Source organism: Labeo rohita, chromosome 19 (assembly GCF_022985175.1).
Source record: "Labeo rohita strain BAU-BD-2019 chromosome 19, IGBB_LRoh.1.0, whole genome shotgun sequence".
Classification (NCBI taxonomy): Eukaryota; Metazoa; Chordata; class Actinopteri; order Cypriniformes; family Cyprinidae; genus Labeo; species Labeo rohita.
The window spans coordinates 29867347-29886346 of NC_066887.1; the positions used below are offsets into that span (position 1 = coordinate 29867347).

The window sequence follows — 19000 nt, forward strand, 5'->3', positions numbered from 1 at the left end:
ACATGAGATGGGAGTTTTTCGACATACCCTAACTGTCATGAACCAGAACAAAAACAGTCCAAGCAGAGTAAGACAAGACAAATGTTTGACATTAAAAAGTATATAAACTGTATTATTTTAAAGAAAATAACCATTTTGCTAGATAAGACCCTTCTTTCTCGGCTGGGATCATTTACAACTGCATTTGGGATGGTTTGAAGCAGCATTTAAACTGCATTTTGGAAGTTCAAAATCGGGGCACCATACCAGTCCATTATATGGAGAAAAATGCTGAAATGTTTTCCTCAAAAAACATAATTACTTTGCAGCTGAAGAAACAAAGACATAAACATCTCGGATGACAAGGGGGTGAGTACATTATTTATATGTGAATCTTTGTTTTGGAAGTGGACTACTCCTTTAACTGATGGACTGGAGTGGTGTTGGGTTACTTATGGATTATTGTGATGTTTTTATCAGCTGTTTTGACTCCATTAGTAAGCAAGTGATGTAATGTTAAATTTCTCCAGATCTGTTATGATGATAAAACAAACTCATCAATTTGGCCTGAGAATGAGTAAATTTTCATTTTAGTGTAATCTATTTATTTAAAATGCTACTGCTAATATACCCTATTTGGACTACTTGTCACTTTAATTTTTAATGAAAAATCTCTAAAGTGCATCCATGTAGAATAGATGACATAACAACACACATTTTGACTTTAACACTGGTTTTATTTGTTGTAAATGCTCAAAGACAACCACCATATTCTGACAGCATGAGAGGAGCTACAGGTCTGTTCTCCAGCCAAGACGAGTCTGGTGTGCTTCACTTAACGAGGGATGTTGAAGAGGAAGAAACCACCTTTCCACCATCAACTACCTCTTCCACAACAGTGATCACTGCTGTTTTGGTGGTAGTGATTGAGCTGGAGGAGGAGCCGGAGCTGGAGCCAGAGATTGCGAGGCTGTTTGGAAACAAAAACCAGTTGAACCTGTAAAGCTTAATTTGTACTACAGATGTGGTGTTTCAAACTACAAACCACAAATTTCCACAGAAATCCCAACTAATCATCTACTACTTTAAAAATAAAGGTTCCCAAGGGTGTTTTTACAGCACTGCCATTAAATGATTTTTGGTATCCCAAAGAACTTTCATAAAAGAACCGTTTTTTCTTAGTGTGAAGAACATTTTAATAATCTGTGAAATGGAACGGTTCCATAGATGGTAAAGGTTCATGGAACCATCAATGCCAATGAAGAACCTTTATTTTTAAGACTGTATCAACCCTACTGTCCAAATCCAGTGCCTCCGATTTACCTGCCGCTAGCTTCTGCATCCAGCAGTCTCCTGTACTCTGCAATCTCCAGTTCCAGTCTGGTCTTGATGTCCAGAAGCATCTGGTACTCCTGACTCTGGCGCTCCAGATCGGCACGAAGCTGCACCAACTGACCCTCCATTCCACTCACCTACACGCCCAAGGGGAGAAGACAGAACTTTTAACCCCAACACGTCATTTTAAAATCTTGTTCAGTGAGCTGGCTACAGTAAGAGATATTTCTGTAAGATTTATGAGATTCTTAGCCTTAGAAACTCTAACCTGTGCCTGGTATCCAGACAGCTGCAAGGAGTAGCGATTCTGAGTCTCGCTCAGGGTGCCTTCCATGGATGATTTCTGTGTGGTAGATTAATGAGAAAAACATGTTAGCAATGACCAAACCTGCAAATTTTCTAATAAGTTTGACAACCAGAAAGAGTGCAAATACCATTTCTCTAACGTTTGAATGGGAGTGTCATTTAAATTTAACATATTTACATGAAATACACTACCGGTCAAAAGTTTTTGAACAGGAAGATTTTTTTTTTTTTTTTTAAATCCCTTCTGCTCACCAAGCCTGCATTTATTTGATCCAAAATACAGCAAAAGCGATAATATTGTAAAATATTTTTACCGTTTAAAATAACTGCTTTCTATATGAATATATTTTAAAATGTAATTTATTCCTGTGACCAAAGTTAAATTTTCAGCATCATTACTTCAGTGTCCTTCAGAAATTATTCTAATATGCTGATTTGCTGTTCAACAAACATGTTTTGTTATCTTTATTATCAATGTTTAAAACAGTTGAGTACATTTTTTTCAGGATTCTTTGATGAATAGAAAGATCCAAAGATCAGCATTTATCTGAAATAAAAAGATTACACTATACTTACACTATACCATTCAAAAATTGGAGTCAGCATAAATATATTTTTGGGAAAGAAATTACAGATATTCATACTTTAATTTAGCAAGGATGCTTTAAATTGATCACGAGTGATGATAAAGACATTTATAATGTTACAAAACTGTTTTCAACATAATAATAATAATAAATCTTGTTTGAGCAGCAAATCAGAATATTAAAATGATTTGTGAAGGATCATGTGACTGGAGTAATGATGCTAAAAATTCAGCTTTGAAATCATAGGAATAAATTACATTTAAAGTATATTCAAATAGAAAAGAGTCATTTTAAATAGTAAAAATATTTCAAAATTTTACTGTTTTTGCTGTACTTCAAATAAATGCAGGCTTGTTGAGCAGAAGAGACTTCTTTAAATAAATTTAAAAATCATACTGTTCAAAAACTTTTGACTGGTAGTGTATTTTGCTTGAAAATGGTATTTTTAAAGGTTTGATTGTTTTTTTAATGCTTATCATTAAACCAATCAGCATGCATTAAGCATCACTTATTTGTCCAAATAGCTTTTGGGCTTTACATTTTGTCTACACAAACTCACCATGGCAAGGAGAGACTGAAGCTCAATCTCCAGTGACTGTACTGTGCTCTTCACCGTGTTGACCTCAGTTTTCGAAGTCTGCAAGGTCTCAGTGCTTGTTGCCACTTCTTCTTTCAAGGTCTCAGACTGCAAAAGAAGTGTTTTAAAACAATTGTTTAAATTAATACATGCATAAATTCAACATAGGGTTAGCTGTGCCAAAGATTATCCACCTTTTTCTTCCACATTTGTAAATTTTATATGTCTGGCTTCTGGTCTCATCCGCATCCAACTATTTTTAGCTTTACAAAACATCTCGTTTTGCTGCTTGATACTGCAAACTGGTTAGTCTTACCATATTATTTTAATATATGTGACCCTAGACCACATAATGGTCAATTTTGAGATTTATACAATATCTGAAAGCTGAATAAATAAGCTTTCCGTTGATGTATGGTTTGTTAGGATAGGACAATATTTGGCCCGATATATAACTGTTTGAAAATCTGTAATCTGAGGGTGCAAAAAAATCTAAATATTGAGAAAATCACCTTTAAAGTTGACCATCACAAAATTTGTAATGGTTTTACTGGTTAAAATAGGACTTGTATTGGTTTTAATAGAAACTGTAATGGACTCTGTTGGTCTTTCCTGGTAATTGGTCACCTTCTATTGGTGGCTTGTTAAAACCAATAAATCCTAATGGAATATGTCCCAAAACACACTACAGAAACCCATTTTTAATGGTTTAAATGGTTAAAAGTTGATGGTTTGTAATGTTTATAATGGTATTTGTAGTGGAAACCATTAGAATTTTCTGTGATGTGATTGTTTTTTTTTAGCAGGGATAAATTTGAATGATTAAAAAACGCCAAGTAAATGAAATAAGCTGTCAAAATTTTGACAAAATAAGCAGTATTCTCTGTTCTCAAACGCTGGGGGCGTTTCTCTCAACTGTCAAACACCGCTAGAACCTGAATGGATGACTGTTTTATGAGCTGTTTTATAAATGACAGTAACCAGGTAATATGCATTTATGTGACAAAGGCATAGCTAGCTAGCAAACTGTAGGCTGTAGTAACTAATGGTAATGACGCTACCTCGCGATTGAGCAAGTCATCTTTGCAAAATCTGCTCAATTATTTTAAATGTGTTTTAATTTCAGTAGCTATAGATGTTTGGCTTTTCTTTCGCATTGAACAATTTTTATTTTTTAATTTCCAACATTTCAAAACTGGACCACTAGACTTCATATGAGTGTTTGTCATATACAGAAGTTCTGGACTGAACCAACCTTCTGCTGGAACCAGCCTTCAAGGTCTCTCCGGCTCTTGGCTACGACGGTCTCGTAGTGCTCACGCATCTCAGCTAGAATTTTGGTCAGGTCCTCCTGTGGTGCAGCATCAACCTCCACATTGACCTGTCCACTCATCTGATCGCGTGAGGTCAGGAGGTCCTGAAGAAACATCATATATATTTTTTAATTCCATTTTAAAATATCTTCCCATCATCATCTGTTTACTCTTGCCTTCAAATGTCATGGTATGAAAATATGTTACAAAACAGTGACATCTAGAGCTTAAAGCTATAAAACACCTGTGTGACCTGACCTCCTGTCTAAAATGTTTAACAATTCTTAGCATAAATCTTGGGTTTTAAACCTGATTTACTTCATTCCGAAGGTTTGCAATGATTTACTACCTCCTCATGATTCTTCTTTATGTAGACAAGCTCCTCAGTGAGCCCTTCGATCTGCAGGTTGAGGTCTTTATGACTCATGTTGAGCTCGCTAAGCACATTCTTTAAGCCTGCGATGTCTGCCTCCACAGACTGACGCATTGCCAGCTCGTTCTCATATCTGTCAAACAGAGGATCATTATGCAAAAGAGCATGAACATCAAGACTTTTGTTGCTGTAGCTGGATATTTTTCCCTATTATAGAGTTTTAGAAGTTTAGAAGCCATTGACCATTGGCCTTTGAAGTTAAGAGCCAAATTGCAGATTAGTTGCATAGGTATTTGTTGTTGTTTTCTATAATTCATGTAAATTTCCACCACATATATTCTATACAAATTTCATTAAAAATTAAGTAAATATTACTTCACTCTGAAGTCATCTGCAGCCAAGCTGGCATTGTCAATGCTGAGGTGAACTGTGTTCTTTTCCTGCATGGCACTGAAGATCTGCAAAGAAGAAGTGAGCATTGTTTGATTCTATTTACTTATTTTATGGTAATGAAGATTATTAGATTATGCAATTTTCTTACAGCAGCAAGTTTCTAGATAGACTTACTTTAGCCCGGAGGTCACCAATAGTAGCCTCGAAAGCAGAGTAGTCACGAGCACCACCAGTAGGAGAGATTCTGCTTTCAAGGAATTGGCGTATCTTCAGCTCAAGGTCAGCGTTGGCCTTTTCAAGGGAGCGGACCTTCTCCAGGTAAGCAGCCAGGCGGTCGTTGAGATTCTGCAGTGTGAACTTCTCATTGCCGATGATGCTGTCATCTGCTCCTCCGCCGATGCCGAATCCTCCTCCAGCTGCAGCACCACCAAATCCCCCGCCGAATCCTCCACCAGCACCGCCTGCGGCACCAAATCCGCCTCCGAAGCCAAAGCCGCTTCCTGAGCCTGCTGAGGCCATGGAGCGAGAGGCACTAGAGATACGGACCCCTGAACCTCCTGCGCCTCCGTAAACGCTGCCAGCCCTGATGGCGCTGATGCGGCCACCTCCTCCACCTGAAGAAGAGAAGCGTGAGGAGCCCATTGAGGACCTGGAAATGAAGCTGCCGCTGGAGAAGGTGGTAGCCATGTGGACGATGGTTTGTGGTCTTACTCTGCTCTGGCTGGAGAGTGGGTACAGTGGAACAACTCCGGGTCCTTATATATGCTGGTAGCTGACCTTATTTTCATAAAAAATTTGCTGACAGCAAGGAATTCTGTCAGCTTAAATCACCTGAAGTGAAAGGTGACGCTAAGAAGTAAAATGGGCTGATTGATCGTACCCTCAAGTCAGTAAGATAGACGCTTGCATTCCCCCCGTAAACCTTTCCTCAGATAGCAGCTCTGTACATGTTCAAACTTTTATGGACGCTGTTTGTTTTTCACTGCTGTTTTTACTGTAGTAAAGCCTCTCGCACTCTAAAAACCTTGAATATTCAAGATCACTCTTAACTTATAGGCCAATAACTAACTCAAATGATGGCCTAATTTCAATATGTTGAGGCACACAAAGTTCAGTTCAGAATTTGAACACCAGTTTCATCATGTAAGTGATGTAAATGTTGGAAGATGGAAGTTTGTCTACAGTGCAAAATATGTAATTGAACAAGATATGAAACTATGTGGAGGTATGCTTATCTCATTTTCAATGTAAGATTTGCTTACAGCAATTTATGTAACAATTTTACTATAAGGGGGGTAAAAGTGTAGGCTTGTTTAAAGTATCTCATGTTTGTGCATGTACCTGTGTACGTTACAAAGGGCAGCAGAATGTTTCCCACCAAGTTCAGCTTTACTTTAAATTCCTCCCTTAGGCTGTTGAGCTGCAGAACAGATCTTTGTATTATGAAGAGATTCATGATGCATTTAGTTCTTGTATTGTTAAATTGAGAGCTTTGACATTAGCTAATCTGACATTTAGCTAATTTGAGATTTAGAAGTGTTATAAGTGTTTTAAGATTAGGCTAATACTTATATGTAATAATTACTGTATGTAATAAAATATGTAAAAATACTTATATTTAATCATTATTTTATCAAAATGAGAGGGATCATACAAAATGCATGTTTTTTTTTTTTTTATTTAGTACTGACCTGAATAAGATATTCACATAAAAGACGTTTACATATAGTCCACAAGAGAAAATAATAATTGAATTTATTTAAAAAAACTACCCCGTTCAAAAGCTTACATACAATTGATTCTTAACCTGAATGATCCACAGCTGTGTTTTTTGTTGAGTGATAGTTGTTCATGAGTCCCTTGTTTGTCCTGAACAGTTAAACTGCCTGCTGTTTTTTCAGAAAAATCCTTTAGGTCCCACAAAATCTTTGGTTCATCAGCATTTTTGTGTATTTGAGGACAACTGAGGGACTCAACTATTGCACCTATTACAGAAGGTAATAGAACTCTCACCGATGCTTCAGATACAAACACAATGCATTAAGAGACGGGGGTGAAAACTTTTGAACAGAATGAAGATATGTACATTTTTCTTATTTTGCCTAAATATAATATATTTTTTTTTCATTTAGTACTGCCCTTCAGAAGCTACAGAAGATACCTGCATGCAGCCCAATATGCTGGGACAGGCTGCAGAATCCAGTTTGGAAAATGGACATTTGATTGATTAGACAGTGAATTCAAGTTTCAAAGCTCAAATTCAGATTATTTAGTAAACATAATACTGATATTCTAATATCAACATAATACAATATTCTCAATACTTATACCCAATTTCAGTTCATTAATCGGCGTAGAAATATGTAGTTCAGCATGCATGAGCTGCAGGAATTTAAAGTGCGTGACCCCGCCCTAGTGGTTATAAATTCAACAAGTCATAAACTGTTCAAAAGCTCCCTATTGCCTGTGTAGTGCACTATACAGCGTTGTCTTTGTTGTTCCCCCTACTCCCCCCTAACACACTTACACTGCTTTTCCCAAAATACCCACAAGATAAAATGAAGATGTTTATTGTAACTATGGACTACGTTGACAAGTCTTCACCTTGAAGCTTACACTGGAGATGTACTGAGAGAAAACGGGTTTCACTGTAAATTATCTATTTTTCAGCAGTAAGAAAAAAGTGTCTAAAAGCTTGTTGTTTAGAAAATGTCATTATATTTTTAGAATGACATTTTTTTTTTCTTTCTCACACATATTAAGCGGGGTAAAACGCCGCCAGGGGGCAATGGCCAATTACTGTAATTACTCTCTTCTAAACATCAAATCCTTTGTTTTTCTATCAAATGTATTATAGATAGTTGGTTGAATAAAAATATTGGGGTTTTATATTTTAAAATTACCTCAGGTTAGCATCCGGTAGCTAGTTTGCTAGCGAGTTAGCATCAGCTTACAAAATGTTTCAAATAGGCTATTATAATTTTGTAATTCATAATTATTGGTTATATTCTTTTTGATTTTAAGCTAAAACTGCCTATACTCTGATTTTGCTGTAATTGCTGTAAATGTTTAAAGTAAATTCCTTTTCGGACTGGGGTGCATTTTGGTACGCTTCTTGGTACAAATATAATTTTTTGTTAAAAATCTAACAACATGAAAACTCTGGACATTTCTCATACTTTATTTAGAATTTATGTCATTTTGACTTTTCTGAACACATTTAACTTTTATATCACAGAAAGGGCGCGTCCTTAAGGGCGCGTTTTCTCTCACTCTACCCTATTAACAATAGTAAAAAATGGCACAATTTTAAAGTAATTAAAACAATGGTACTAGTCTAATCACGTTTTTTTCATGTCACCAACTGATAGAATTAAAAAAAAAAAAAAAAAAAAAAAAAAAAAAGAATTGTTTATTTACTTACTCACATTAAAGCAACATGATTTTGACTCATACTAATACTTTCTTTAAAAAAATATTTAGTGAAATGTAGGTCAAATTATTGTAAAAATGCTGGTTCTTAGTTTAACAGCGTCAATTGCGTGCTCGACCACAAGAGTGCGCGCGCCTAACAGGAATGGCGCGCTTTTCTGAGGGAGAGTCAACGAGGTGAGGACATAATATCACCACAAATATATGATTTCACCACAAGTTATATAATTTTTGTTTCATGGTAAGTTATGGGAATACTATAATATTTAGAACGTTAAAATCTATAAAAAAACCAAAAACGTGTCTCGAGTACTAGAAATGCTTCAGGAGATCAACGTGACTCACTGAAGTTAAAATGATTGTGAGTAACAGCAACAGTCCATAATGATTAAATACGCGAACAAAAGTGCAGATAAACACCGTGGTGTCATCTAAAGATGAAGATATGGTATATATATCCTACATTTGATTGAGTTTGACTACTTCTGCGGCAAAATATTGTATTATAAGCCAAGTAGGCTCTATGTTATAATGTTAGTCTATTCCACACAGATGTAGGCCTACTACATTAGTCACAACAACACTTACACTAGTTAAAGTTAGCATATTTCCCAAACATTTTATTTAGGGTAGTTGTCTATACATTGTGATATTCACAATAGGCCTACTTGAATGTTTACTCACTATAATGTTAATACTTAAATACTGACCGGTGTGGTGACTATATTTGTTATGCATTTATTATTACTTTTTAAATTAATTCATGAATTTATTTATTTAGAGTGATGGTCCTAGCACTTTTCGTGCCATGGGCGAGAAAATCCTGTCCTTTTTGAACAGCCTAGTTCTTCACATTTTTATTTAACCTTTAACAACTATAGAACTTGTTAGTCTAGTGGATTAGTTTTTGTTTGATGTGGAATGGGTCTTAAAATCCCAACATGTCATCATCTTTCAGTAGAGTTTGAAACAGCAGCTGTCAAATGGATTACCCCTTTCCCTCCAAAGTCATCTTGAAAATAACTCCGCACATCTCAAAGTGACAAGGAAGTGTCAATAAGTCAAGTCAAGAATGTAAAGTGACTGTGTTTTCGACAAGTTAGTTGTCAGTTTGTGAAAAGTGAATGGAAAGTTTGTGTAACTTGTATGTGCTTTGCTTTTATTGGCTTTGCTAGTGTTTGCCCCCTATAGCACAGTGAAGTATAACTGACCTCATAGTATAATGACAATTTTCGTGTTTTAGATTTTCCCAGCTGGTTCCTGTATTCAGTAATGCATAAATGCATACAAAGATGTGTGTACATGCCAGAGATAGATTTAGTCACTCATTTATATAGTTGGTTCTACATATGAAGCATGTGATTATTTTTATAAATGGAAGACATTTCCTTTGTAGAGAAATTAATGTTAGCCTGATTTAGCGTATGCCATTTAATGCATCAGCAGCCTTTTTGTAATTCATTTTCTTTCTTTCTTTTTTTTCAGTTTTTTTTGTTTAACACTGTGACATAAAATATGACAACAAAACAGAAGAAAATAAGACAAACACTAGAAATGCAGAGTTAGTGCACATTTAGTGCAGTTTATTGGTTTTTCACCACTCTGACTTAGGATGTAGTTGACACAACCTCGCTTTTAGACTGGGAGGATGAGCTGACCACTTTGCCATCCACCACCTCTTCCACAATGGTTACCACTTTGCGTGTAGTTGAGGTTGTGCTTGAGCTTGAGGCTGAGTGGCTGCACAGGTAGAAACAAATAATATTACATGACAGAAATGCCAGACAGATATCCTCATCACACTTTTATTACAATAAACCATCACTGCTCACTGAAAAGTTGCGACACTGCTATCTAAATGTTATTAAGAGATTTTGTATTGTAGTTGTGTCTCACCTTGTAGCCTCTCCGTCCAGCAGTCTTCTGTACTCTGCAATCTCCATCTCCAGTCTGGTCTTGATATCCAGAAGCATCCTGTACTCTTGCCCTTGACGCTCCAGATCGGCACGAAGCTGCACCAACTGTTCTTCCAGGCTGCTCACCTGCATTTGGTAGCCATTTAACATGGCGGCGTAGCGGGCCTGTGTGTCTGCCAAAGTGCCTTCCAACGACGCTTTCTGTTTGGGGGAAACTTACTTATTTTGTGGTCTATGCAATGTTATGACCAAACTTCATATGACTAATCTTTTCTTGCTTACCATGCTGAGTTGTGACTGTAGCTCGATTTCAAGACTTTGGAGTGTGCGTTTAACTTCTGTGATTTCAGATCGGGATATTTGAAGGGTTTCTGTGCTCACAGCAACTTCCTTGTTGAGGGCTTCGCTCTATAAGAGACACAGCAAAGCTGTCAGACCTTTTGTTGGTTTTCGTTATAACATTGCCCTTTCGTTAAAAACATCTGATGTTACCTTAGCATGGAACCAGGCCTCAAGATCCTTGCGGTTCTTGTTAGCAACAGCCTCATAGTGCTCACGGATTTCAGCCATGATCTTTGTCAGGTCTTCCTGTGGTGCTGCGTCTACCTCCACGTTGACTTGTCCACTCATCTGGGCACGGACCGCCAAGAGTTCCTGGAGATGCAGTAAAAAACCATTGAGCATTTGCCTAAAATACATGCACCATCAAATGTGAGCTGTCGAATGTGAACCAACCACCAACTTACCTCCTCGTGGTTCTTCTTGAGGAAGATCAGCTCTTCTCTTAGACCCTCAATCTGCAACTCCAGATCAGATCTGGTCATTGTCAGCTCATCCAGCACCTTCCTCAGGCCAGCAATGTCTGCCTCTACAGACTGCCTCATGCTCAGCTCATTCTCATATCTGCAAAAAAAAGAAACTGAAATAAATGCTTTGGACCTTTTACAGATGTCAGAAATTCTGTTTGTTCATGTTCCTAGTGACTTACTTGACTCTGAAGTCATCTGCAGCCAGTTTGGCGTTGTCAATGCTCAAGTAGATGCCTCCGTTCACTCCAGTGGCATGCTGAATCTTTAGGGGCGCAGAATGAAAAAAAGTGTCAAATTGTGTTCTTGAGAAATTCAGTATTTTTCACGTTCTCTGCAAATTAGCAACCATGGGATATTGGCTCAAAATGAATAAATGAAAAAAGTCAAATTTAGATTGAGGATTTATCAAATGCTTTGAATATATGCTTTGCAAACGAGGAACCATGGGATATGTAGAATTGGTTAATTTTTGTCTAAAGGTAGTTTAATGATTGACTTTACTATCATGTTTTATAGGTAAGTCACGTACCTTGGCCTGGAGGTCACTGATAGTAGCATAGTAGGCACTGTAGTCACGAGCAGTGGGGGCTGTCTTGCTATCCAGGAACTGGCGAATCTTCAGCTCAAGATCAGCGTTGGCCTTCTCGAGGGAGCGCACCTTCTCCAGGTAGGAGGCCAGACGGTCATTGAGGTTTTGCATGGTGGCTTTCTCGTTTGCAGACACATCAATGGCATCAGAAAGGTTGAATCCACCTCCATAACCAGCACCAACACCACCACCAGCAGAGAAGGAACGAGAAGAAGAGGCACTGGAGATGCGTGTCCCGTGTCCTCCTGCTCCTCCGTACACACTACCAGCACGCATGGCTGTGATACGACCAGCTCCACCGCCAAAGCTGGAAGAACCTCCTGAAGACATGTAGGTGCGGGTGGAAGAAGATGAAGACATCATTTTGAAGAAGGCTTGGTGTCGTTCTCAGCTCTGGCTGGAGAATGAGAGAGCGGACGAGTGAGGAGAAGACCAGCCCCTGGTCCTTTTATGTGGACAAATGGGGGAGGGACCAGATGGATTGCCTTAGGGGGTGGACCAGGAAACTGTTGCCCCATTCCCTAAAGCAACAGGCGTGGCTGAAGACACATTTTAGAGTTCCACTTAAATTCCTTAGTAATTCCTTAAAATTTGCCATAAGCGTTCAGCGAAATCTATGCTTTTTTTTGAGCAAACAGTTTTGTTAAATTAACTAATTTCTTTATAATTTGATGAAAATTTGAAGTAAAAATAGAATAACATAGTTGAATATTTTCAGTAAACTATAGCTAAAAGGTAACCAACAATATGTCTAGTTGGCCTATCTGTTGTTAAACACAAATAAAATAAAATCTGCCAATTTAGACGATTGTGGGGTGAAAGTTTGTCTTATGTTAAAATGAAAACCAGTTTTCCACTACATTTCATTTGAAGCACGTTCAAATGGGGACTTCCAATGTGAGTAACTTTTTTTGTATATATTAATAATATAAATAATCAGTTATAGATATCGATTAAAAATCCATTACCTAGTTTGCATATGTTTTATATGTGTTCTTATTTACAGATACTATATTTAAACAACACAATGTTTGCCTAATATCCTTGCTTTAAAATGAGCTATATTAAACACCAAGTGATTAAAAAGCAGGTTTAGCTTGTCTGAAGTGGGTTTCGGAAGACTTGCTAATGACAGTCAGGCTTGTTGTACAAGGTTGAAATGTTTACATTTCGAAAGGCAAACAGAAAGTCTTATTTTTATGTGCAACACGGTTGTGTTATGCAGCTTTTAAGTATTTTGAGTGTGGAGTGATTGTGATGCTGTAGAGCTAAACAGTGAGTATTTAAACGTAATATTGTTTAATTCTAAAAACAAATGAATTTATCTAAGTTTCTAACATTTAGTTAGAACTAATTCTTAAGTGGTGATTTTTAGATTTTGCTCTAAGTTTTAATTCATTCTGACCTATATTATGTTCAAGGTACAGAATTAACCCTACTTTACACTTTTGACCAACAGGAGGCAATGTCCAGAAACTTTGCAGGGTCCCTCCCATTATGTAAGTATGTGGTCATGCAACAAAATAGACTTTATTGCACTACATTTGCTGCAGGGACAGTCACCTAGAGCAGTGTTTCCCAACCCTGCTTCTGGAGGCATATTGTTGAAACCGGTTGAAAATATGTATTGTTTGTGCTGGCCTAGAGCTACCTGGGGTTGTGTCATTTGCTCAAGGCCACACAGGTGATGTTTCTTTAAGGTTTGACCCTGCAACCTTTACCAGCCTGTGTCAAATTCAGAGGTATTGCTGACATACCTTTGGTGCTTTTATAGACAAATGGTTTTAAATACACTTCTGATTACCTGATTTAATTTGTCGAGGATAAGATAAACTTAGAAGGAAGACCAGCCCTCTGTAGTAAATGATTACATGTAATCTGGATTGCGTAATCATTTTCCTTATCATCTTTTTATGGATTACATGATTACATATTATTCATAAAATGGCAGTAAATTATTCATAATTTGAGTCGTCTTAATTCTTCTTTTTTCTCTTTTAAAATTTCCTTTTCAAAAATCTTGCTGTGTGTCATACCATTTAACTTATACTACATTCACAATATGGAATGGCCATGTTAATACGTAACTAATTTTGTGATCTGTGCTTCTGAATTTGGAGGCATGATGGGTGAAATGGAGAGGACCATCCCTCATTAAGCTGTATTGGGCTGTACCAATGGTACGGTACGGTACTTTTTTCGGTAACAGCTACTTTACTCTTTATTCTCTGTACATTTATTTCAGTGAAAAAAAATAAGTCCAAAATCTCAATTTCAACATTTTGAACAATAGGGCCCTACAATCGTTTTCTTTTTTTCAGAAATTCATGTGTGTTTTCATTTTTCTGATAATAAAATGAAGGCATTAAACATTTATTTATTTTTAATTAAATGACAATTAAACCCTATTATTTGTTGCCAAAGGTTTATCTGTTAAAATTAGTACATGGAAGAAAAATTGTATGAATATTCTGTTAAAAAAATTTATTAATAATTGTAGAATTTTTTTCTACAATTAGGTGGTTAATCTTGTTGTAATATATTTTTTTTTAGCATTTATTTATTTATTTATTTATTTATTTTTTATTTTTGCATAAATATGCAAAAATAATGTGAAAATCACTGATATGATTTAATGATATAATCTTCTCAAATGAAACGGTAAAATTCACATGAAGTGACTCTCACAGCAGCTCTGGAGATTAATTTCATGTATTTATGTCGTGATATAATGAGACCTAAAGGCCGAAAATCACCGCGAGCCTCACGTCATGTGTGCTTTAGTATTTGTCTAGTAAACAAAACCGCGTCTCCGCCATTCATTCATACAGAGCCAAGCGGAACATGGATGATTCATATTTAAACCGTCTTTTTGCGTTTTAATATTTACCAACACTAGTCCATATCGCGATTCGAATGAAGTGAGAGACCTACTTTTGATTTATTAATCCAAAAATGATCGAATTCCGCGGCATTCCGTGCTATAGAGTAAATCCGTTTTTATGAATGGATTCAGTGATCCCGTCCGCGTATTCGCGGAGAAATTGTAGACGCGCATCCACGTAGAGACATAAGTGACATGCCCTTGTGTAAATAAGATAAATGTGACCATGGACCACAAAACCAGTCATAAGGGTCAATTTTTCGAAATTGAGCTTTATACATCATGCGAAAGCTGAATAAATAAGCTTTCCGTTGATGTATGGTTTGTTAGGATAGAAGAATATTTGGCTGAGATACAACTATTTGAATATATGGAATCTGAGGGTGCAAAAAAATCTAAATATTGAGAAAATCACCTTTAAAGTTGTCCAAATGAAGCTCTTACTAATGCATATTACTAATCAAAAATTAAGTTTTGATATATTTACAGTAGGAATTTTACTAAATATCTTCATCAAACATGATCTTTACTTAATATCCTAATGATTTTTGGCATAAAAGAAAAATGTATAATTTTGACCCATACAATGTATTTTTGCCTATTGCTACAAATACACCCCAGCGACTTAAGACTGGTTTTGTGGTCCAGGGTCACAAATAACATAAGATTATTTAGTTTGTTTAATAAAAGAACAAGGTATAGACCTGTTCTATAGCAAAAGGTAACCTTCTGTTGTGATCTGGCGCTATATAGAAAGTAAAGTTTATTTGACCTTTAAGGGGGCGGGGGTGCCGTTGGAGAGGCGGGCCGCCCCCGTAATATAATGACAGGGGAAACACTGTATAAAATATTTAATATAACAATCTAGTAACCTAGATTATTTTAACTATTTTCATCATGTAATCTGAAATCAGTAATGGACTACAATTTAAAGTAATTTTTTAATATCTTATGTCATTTTTTCTAAAAAATGTAAATGCACCTTAAAAAGTAAATGCACCTTAATTTACAAATTTTTTGATATTTGACTAGAAACAAGACAAAAAGCCTGTAACTGACACTTTGAATAAGATGTCACTATATTTAAATGGTTTATACCAGTGCTTGCAATATTTGAGTAAGTCATGCCACCTTGTTTATGAACAAAGATAGTAGTTTTAGTATGCCAGCTAATTATTGGTTTTCATAAATACTGCATAAATAGGAGCAGATTTTATGCTATACGGTACTAATGACATCAAAATAAGACAAACACCAAAATGCACAGTTAGACCAGTTTATTGGCTTTTCATCACTCTTTTGCAAAAAGCTTTTGCTCAAAGGTGGTTTTAAGATGTTTGGCTTGTAGACTGGGAGGTTGAACTGACCACTTTGCCATCCACCACCTCTTCCACAATGGTTACCACTTTGCGTGTAGTTGAGCTTTTGCTTGTGGTTGAGACACTGCAGAAGTAGAAAACAAAGAAAGTTAAATAATGCTCACTTAAAAATTAGAAAGTTCATGTTTAATCTACATGGTGTTCTTAAAGATTTTGTGTCTCACCTTGTAGTTTGCAGCTCTCCATCCAGCAGTCTTCTGTACTCTGCAATCTCCATCTCCAGTCTGGTCTTGATGTCCAGAAGCATCTGGTACTCCTGCCCTTGACGTTCCAGATCAGCACGAAGCTGCACCAGCTGCTGTTCCAGGCTAGTCACCTGCGACTGGTAGCTGGACAACATGGCAGAATAGCGGGCCTGTGTGTCTGCCAAAGTGCCTTCCAACGACGCTTTCTGTTTAGGGGGAGAATCATTATTGTACCCAGTGTGATAACAACAAAACACTTTACAAGATTAATCTGTTATTCTGAGCTTGCTTACCATACTGAGCTGTGATTGAAGCTCGATTTCAAGACTCTGAAGTGTGCGTTTAAGCTCTGTGATTTCTGATCTGGACGTTTGGATAGTTTCTGTGCTTGCAACGACTTCTTTATTGAGGGCTTCGCTCTATAAGGAAATGCATCGGAAAGCAATCAGTTTTTTTGTTGCTTTTGATTACACTCTTACTTTACAAATTTTACAGTCTAAGTCTCATTTTACCTTAGCCTGGAACCAGGCCGCAAGATCCTTGCGGTTCTTGTTAGCAACAGCCTCGTAGTGCTCACGGATTTCAGCCATGATCTTTGTCAGGTCTTCCTGTGGTGCTGCATCTACCTCTACGTTGACTTGTCCGCTCACCTGGGTACGGGCCGCCAAGAGTTCCTAAAGATGCAGCAATAAACCACTGAGCATTTGCCTTGCATACATTTCAAGAGGAACTATCAAGTGTGAACCAACCACCAACTTACCTCCTCGTGGTTCTTCTTGAGGAAGATCAGTTCTTCTCTTAGACCCTCAATCTGCATCTCCAGATCAGATCTGGCCATTGTCAGCTCATCCAGCACCTTCCTCAGGCCAGCAATATCTGCCTCTACAGACTGCCTCATGCTCAGCTCATTCTCATATCTGCACAAAAATGAATCCATTGTAATTGTTTTGGATCCTTTATAAAAATGTTTTTTATAGTATAAGCCTTTAAGTAGCAGACTTACTTGACCCTGAAGTCATCTGCAGCCAGCTTGGCATTGTCAATGCTCAAGATGATGCCTCCATTTACACCAGTGGCATGCTGAATCTTCAGACGCAAGAAAGGTACATTTTAGATCTCTTTCATGAATACTTGAGAAATGCAATGTATTTTACATATATTTCGTAAAGGTAGTTTAATGTTTGACTTGAATAATATATTCATTATTTGAGTCACATACCTTGGCCTGGAGGTCACTGATCGTAGCATAATAGGCGCTGTAGTCACGAGCAGCAGGAGTAGCCTTGCCCTCCAGAAACTGGCGAATCTTCAGCTCAAGATCAGCGTTGGCCTTCTCGAGGGAGCGCACCTTCTCCAGGTAGGAGGCCAGACGGTCATTGAGGTTTTGCATGGTGGCTTTCTCATTTGCAGACACGTCAACGGCATCAGACAGGTTGAATCCACCTCCAAAACCAGCACCAGCACCACCACCAGCAGAGAAGGAACGAGAAGAAGAGGCACTGGAGATACGTGTCCCAAATCCCCCAGCTCCTCCGTACACACTACCGGCACGCATGGCTGTGATACGACCAGCTCCGCCACCAGCGACAGAGACGCGAGAAGATCCTCCTGAGGACATGTAGCTGCGGATGGAAGAAGACGACATCTTTTTGAAGGAAGGCTTGCTGCCGTTGTCTGCTCTGGCTGGAGAAGGAATGAGCGGATGAGTGAGGAGAAGACGACCCCTGTTCCTTTTATGTGGACGAATGGGGGAGGAACTTTAATGATTGCTTTAGGTGGTGGAGAGTGAAACTATTCCCTCTTCCCCCAAGGCCAGGCGGCAGGTGTGGCTGAGTGGTATGGTATTTGAATTGTATGTTATCATTTAGAGTTTCACAAGAAAAAAGTAAATCAGGGGTTTACGTGAGTTACAGCTCTTGGTTTTTGACAGTCTTAACACTTTTGTGCTTGGATCGTCCATTACTTTTAGTATCTGCAAAATATGTCACAACAATATAACTTAATAGTTATTTAGTAGTCACTGATACCGGTAGTCAGTTGCATTGTAGGTGGATATTTTTTGTATTTCTTAAAATTCTGACAAAAAAAGAAGCAATAGATATTAAGATTAATGGATTGTTAGAATGTTTGGATGCACCTTTATTTAAAATTAAAGTTATATTCAAATTACAACCTTAAATTAACAACTCTGCATACAAAGATCCAGTATTTGTCGTCACACATAAAACTAAAACTTTCTTGTGCCTCTTGACATGAAACCGTTTTTGTAGTAAACTTGATTATCAGATCATGCAGAATCTGCCCCAGGCATGATAAACCTGTTTTATCTACTGAATGTGTCAGGTTTTGCCATCAAACTGGAAGTTTTTTCGACTGAACTAGTTTGAGTGTAAATCGTGAATGGTTTATGTGAAGTTAATTAGATTTATTACATTGTGGGCCTCTAATTTTTGTCTCTGTTCTTTCAGTCACATTATGCATTGATTTGATTTAATCTATTTTTATTTAATGAGAAGAATGAAGTATTTAAAAAAAAAAAAAAAACCTGCCCCTTAGCCTATAAACCCACTGGGCAAATAACTCTGACAAGGAAGTGGTTGGAGTTTATTAGAGTTGGTTGTTAGGTGGCTAAGTGAACAGGCAGGTAAAGTAACTCGCAGCATTTACATTATGCAGACATTTATGGTGATTGTGCAAGAAACATGAAAGGTAATCAGTAAATCTTAAATCATAATTAATTTAATTTAGATAAGCTATCCATATATTGCATACTTTAACTGTTTGATGTTTGCATACTTACCCCCCCCCAAGTCGGCTTTATCAATGTTCTCAGTCTTCTGGATGTGATTTATAACAGGCAGAGAATTGCTAGAATTATGTATTCTGGAATATAGCCAAATTCTTAGCACTTGGAATTTACTTGGTCTGTAGTGACATTAAAAT

The 19000-nt window shown here is 37.2% G+C and overlaps 3 protein-coding genes across 3 annotated transcripts; all 3 read right to left on the reverse strand.

Moving 5' to 3' along the window:
- Positions 1 to 731: 731 nt before the first annotated feature.
- LOC127181506 (keratin, type I cytoskeletal 13-like) lies at positions 732 to 5587 on the reverse strand. Its single transcript, XM_051136278.1, has 8 exons — positions 5038 to 5587; positions 4846 to 4928; positions 4447 to 4603; positions 4040 to 4201; positions 2767 to 2892; positions 1583 to 1657; positions 1303 to 1451; positions 732 to 949 (listed from the first exon to the last, which is right to left on the reverse strand). Exons 1-8 carry the CDS (start codon positions 5548 to 5550, stop codon positions 811 to 813), a joined length of 1404 nt encoding a protein of 467 aa, XP_050992235.1. The 5' UTR covers positions 5551 to 5587; the 3' UTR covers positions 732 to 810.
- Positions 5588 to 9850: 4263 nt separating this feature from the next.
- On the reverse strand, positions 9851 to 12045 carry LOC127181504 (keratin, type I cytoskeletal 13-like). The gene is made up of 7 exons (XM_051136276.1): positions 11550 to 12045; positions 11200 to 11282; positions 10958 to 11114; positions 10704 to 10865; positions 10494 to 10619; positions 10192 to 10412; positions 9851 to 10035 (listed from the first exon to the last, which is right to left on the reverse strand). The coding sequence occupies exons 1-7, from the start codon at positions 11970 to 11972 to the stop codon at positions 9903 to 9905; spliced, it is 1305 nt and encodes a 434-aa protein (XP_050992233.1). The 5' UTR covers positions 11973 to 12045; the 3' UTR covers positions 9851 to 9902.
- A 3281-nt stretch (positions 12046 to 15326) lies between these two features.
- On the reverse strand, positions 15327 to 18095 carry LOC127181505 (keratin, type I cytoskeletal 13-like). Its single transcript, XM_051136277.1, has 7 exons — positions 17277 to 18095; positions 17061 to 17143; positions 16818 to 16974; positions 16570 to 16731; positions 16351 to 16476; positions 16037 to 16263; positions 15327 to 15936 (listed from the first exon to the last, which is right to left on the reverse strand). The coding sequence occupies exons 1-7, from the start codon at positions 17700 to 17702 to the stop codon at positions 15822 to 15824; spliced, it is 1296 nt and encodes a 431-aa protein (XP_050992234.1). The 5' UTR covers positions 17703 to 18095; the 3' UTR covers positions 15327 to 15821.
- Between the last annotated feature and the right edge of the window lie 905 nt (positions 18096 to 19000).

Coding starts and splice junctions, on each gene's coding strand:
- LOC127181506 (XM_051136278.1), bottom strand. CDS start 5,550: ATGGCTACCACCTTCTCCAGCGGCAGCTTCATTTCCAGGTCCTCAATG. Junction 1,658..2,766: donor TTCAGTCTCTCCTTGCCATG/GTGAGTTTGTGT, acceptor TCTACCACACAG/AAATCATCCATGGAAGGCAC. Junction 950..1,302: donor GATGCAGAAGCTAGCGGCAG/GTAAATCGGAGG, acceptor GTTTCCAAACAG/CCTCGCAATCTCTGGCTCCA.
- LOC127181504 (XM_051136276.1), bottom strand. CDS start 11,972: ATGATGTCTTCATCTTCTTCCACCCGCACCTACATGTCTTCAGGAGGT. Junction 11,283..11,549: donor TCAGTGACCTCCAGGCCAAG/GTACGTGACTTA, acceptor GCGCCCCTAAAG/ATTCAGCATGCCACTGGAGT. Junction 10,036..10,191: donor CTGGACGGAGAGGCTACAAG/GTGAGACACAAC, acceptor CTACCTGTGCAG/CCACTCAGCCTCAAGCTCAA.
- LOC127181505 (XM_051136277.1), bottom strand. CDS start 17,702: ATGTCGTCTTCTTCCATCCGCAGCTACATGTCCTCAGGAGGATCTTCT. Junction 16,264..16,350: donor TTCAATCACAGCTCAGTATG/GTAAGCAAGCTC, acceptor CCCCCTAAACAG/AAAGCGTCGTTGGAAGGCAC. Junction 15,937..16,036: donor GGAGAGCTGCAAACTACAAG/GTGAGACACAAA, acceptor CTACTTCTGCAG/TGTCTCAACCACAAGCAAAA.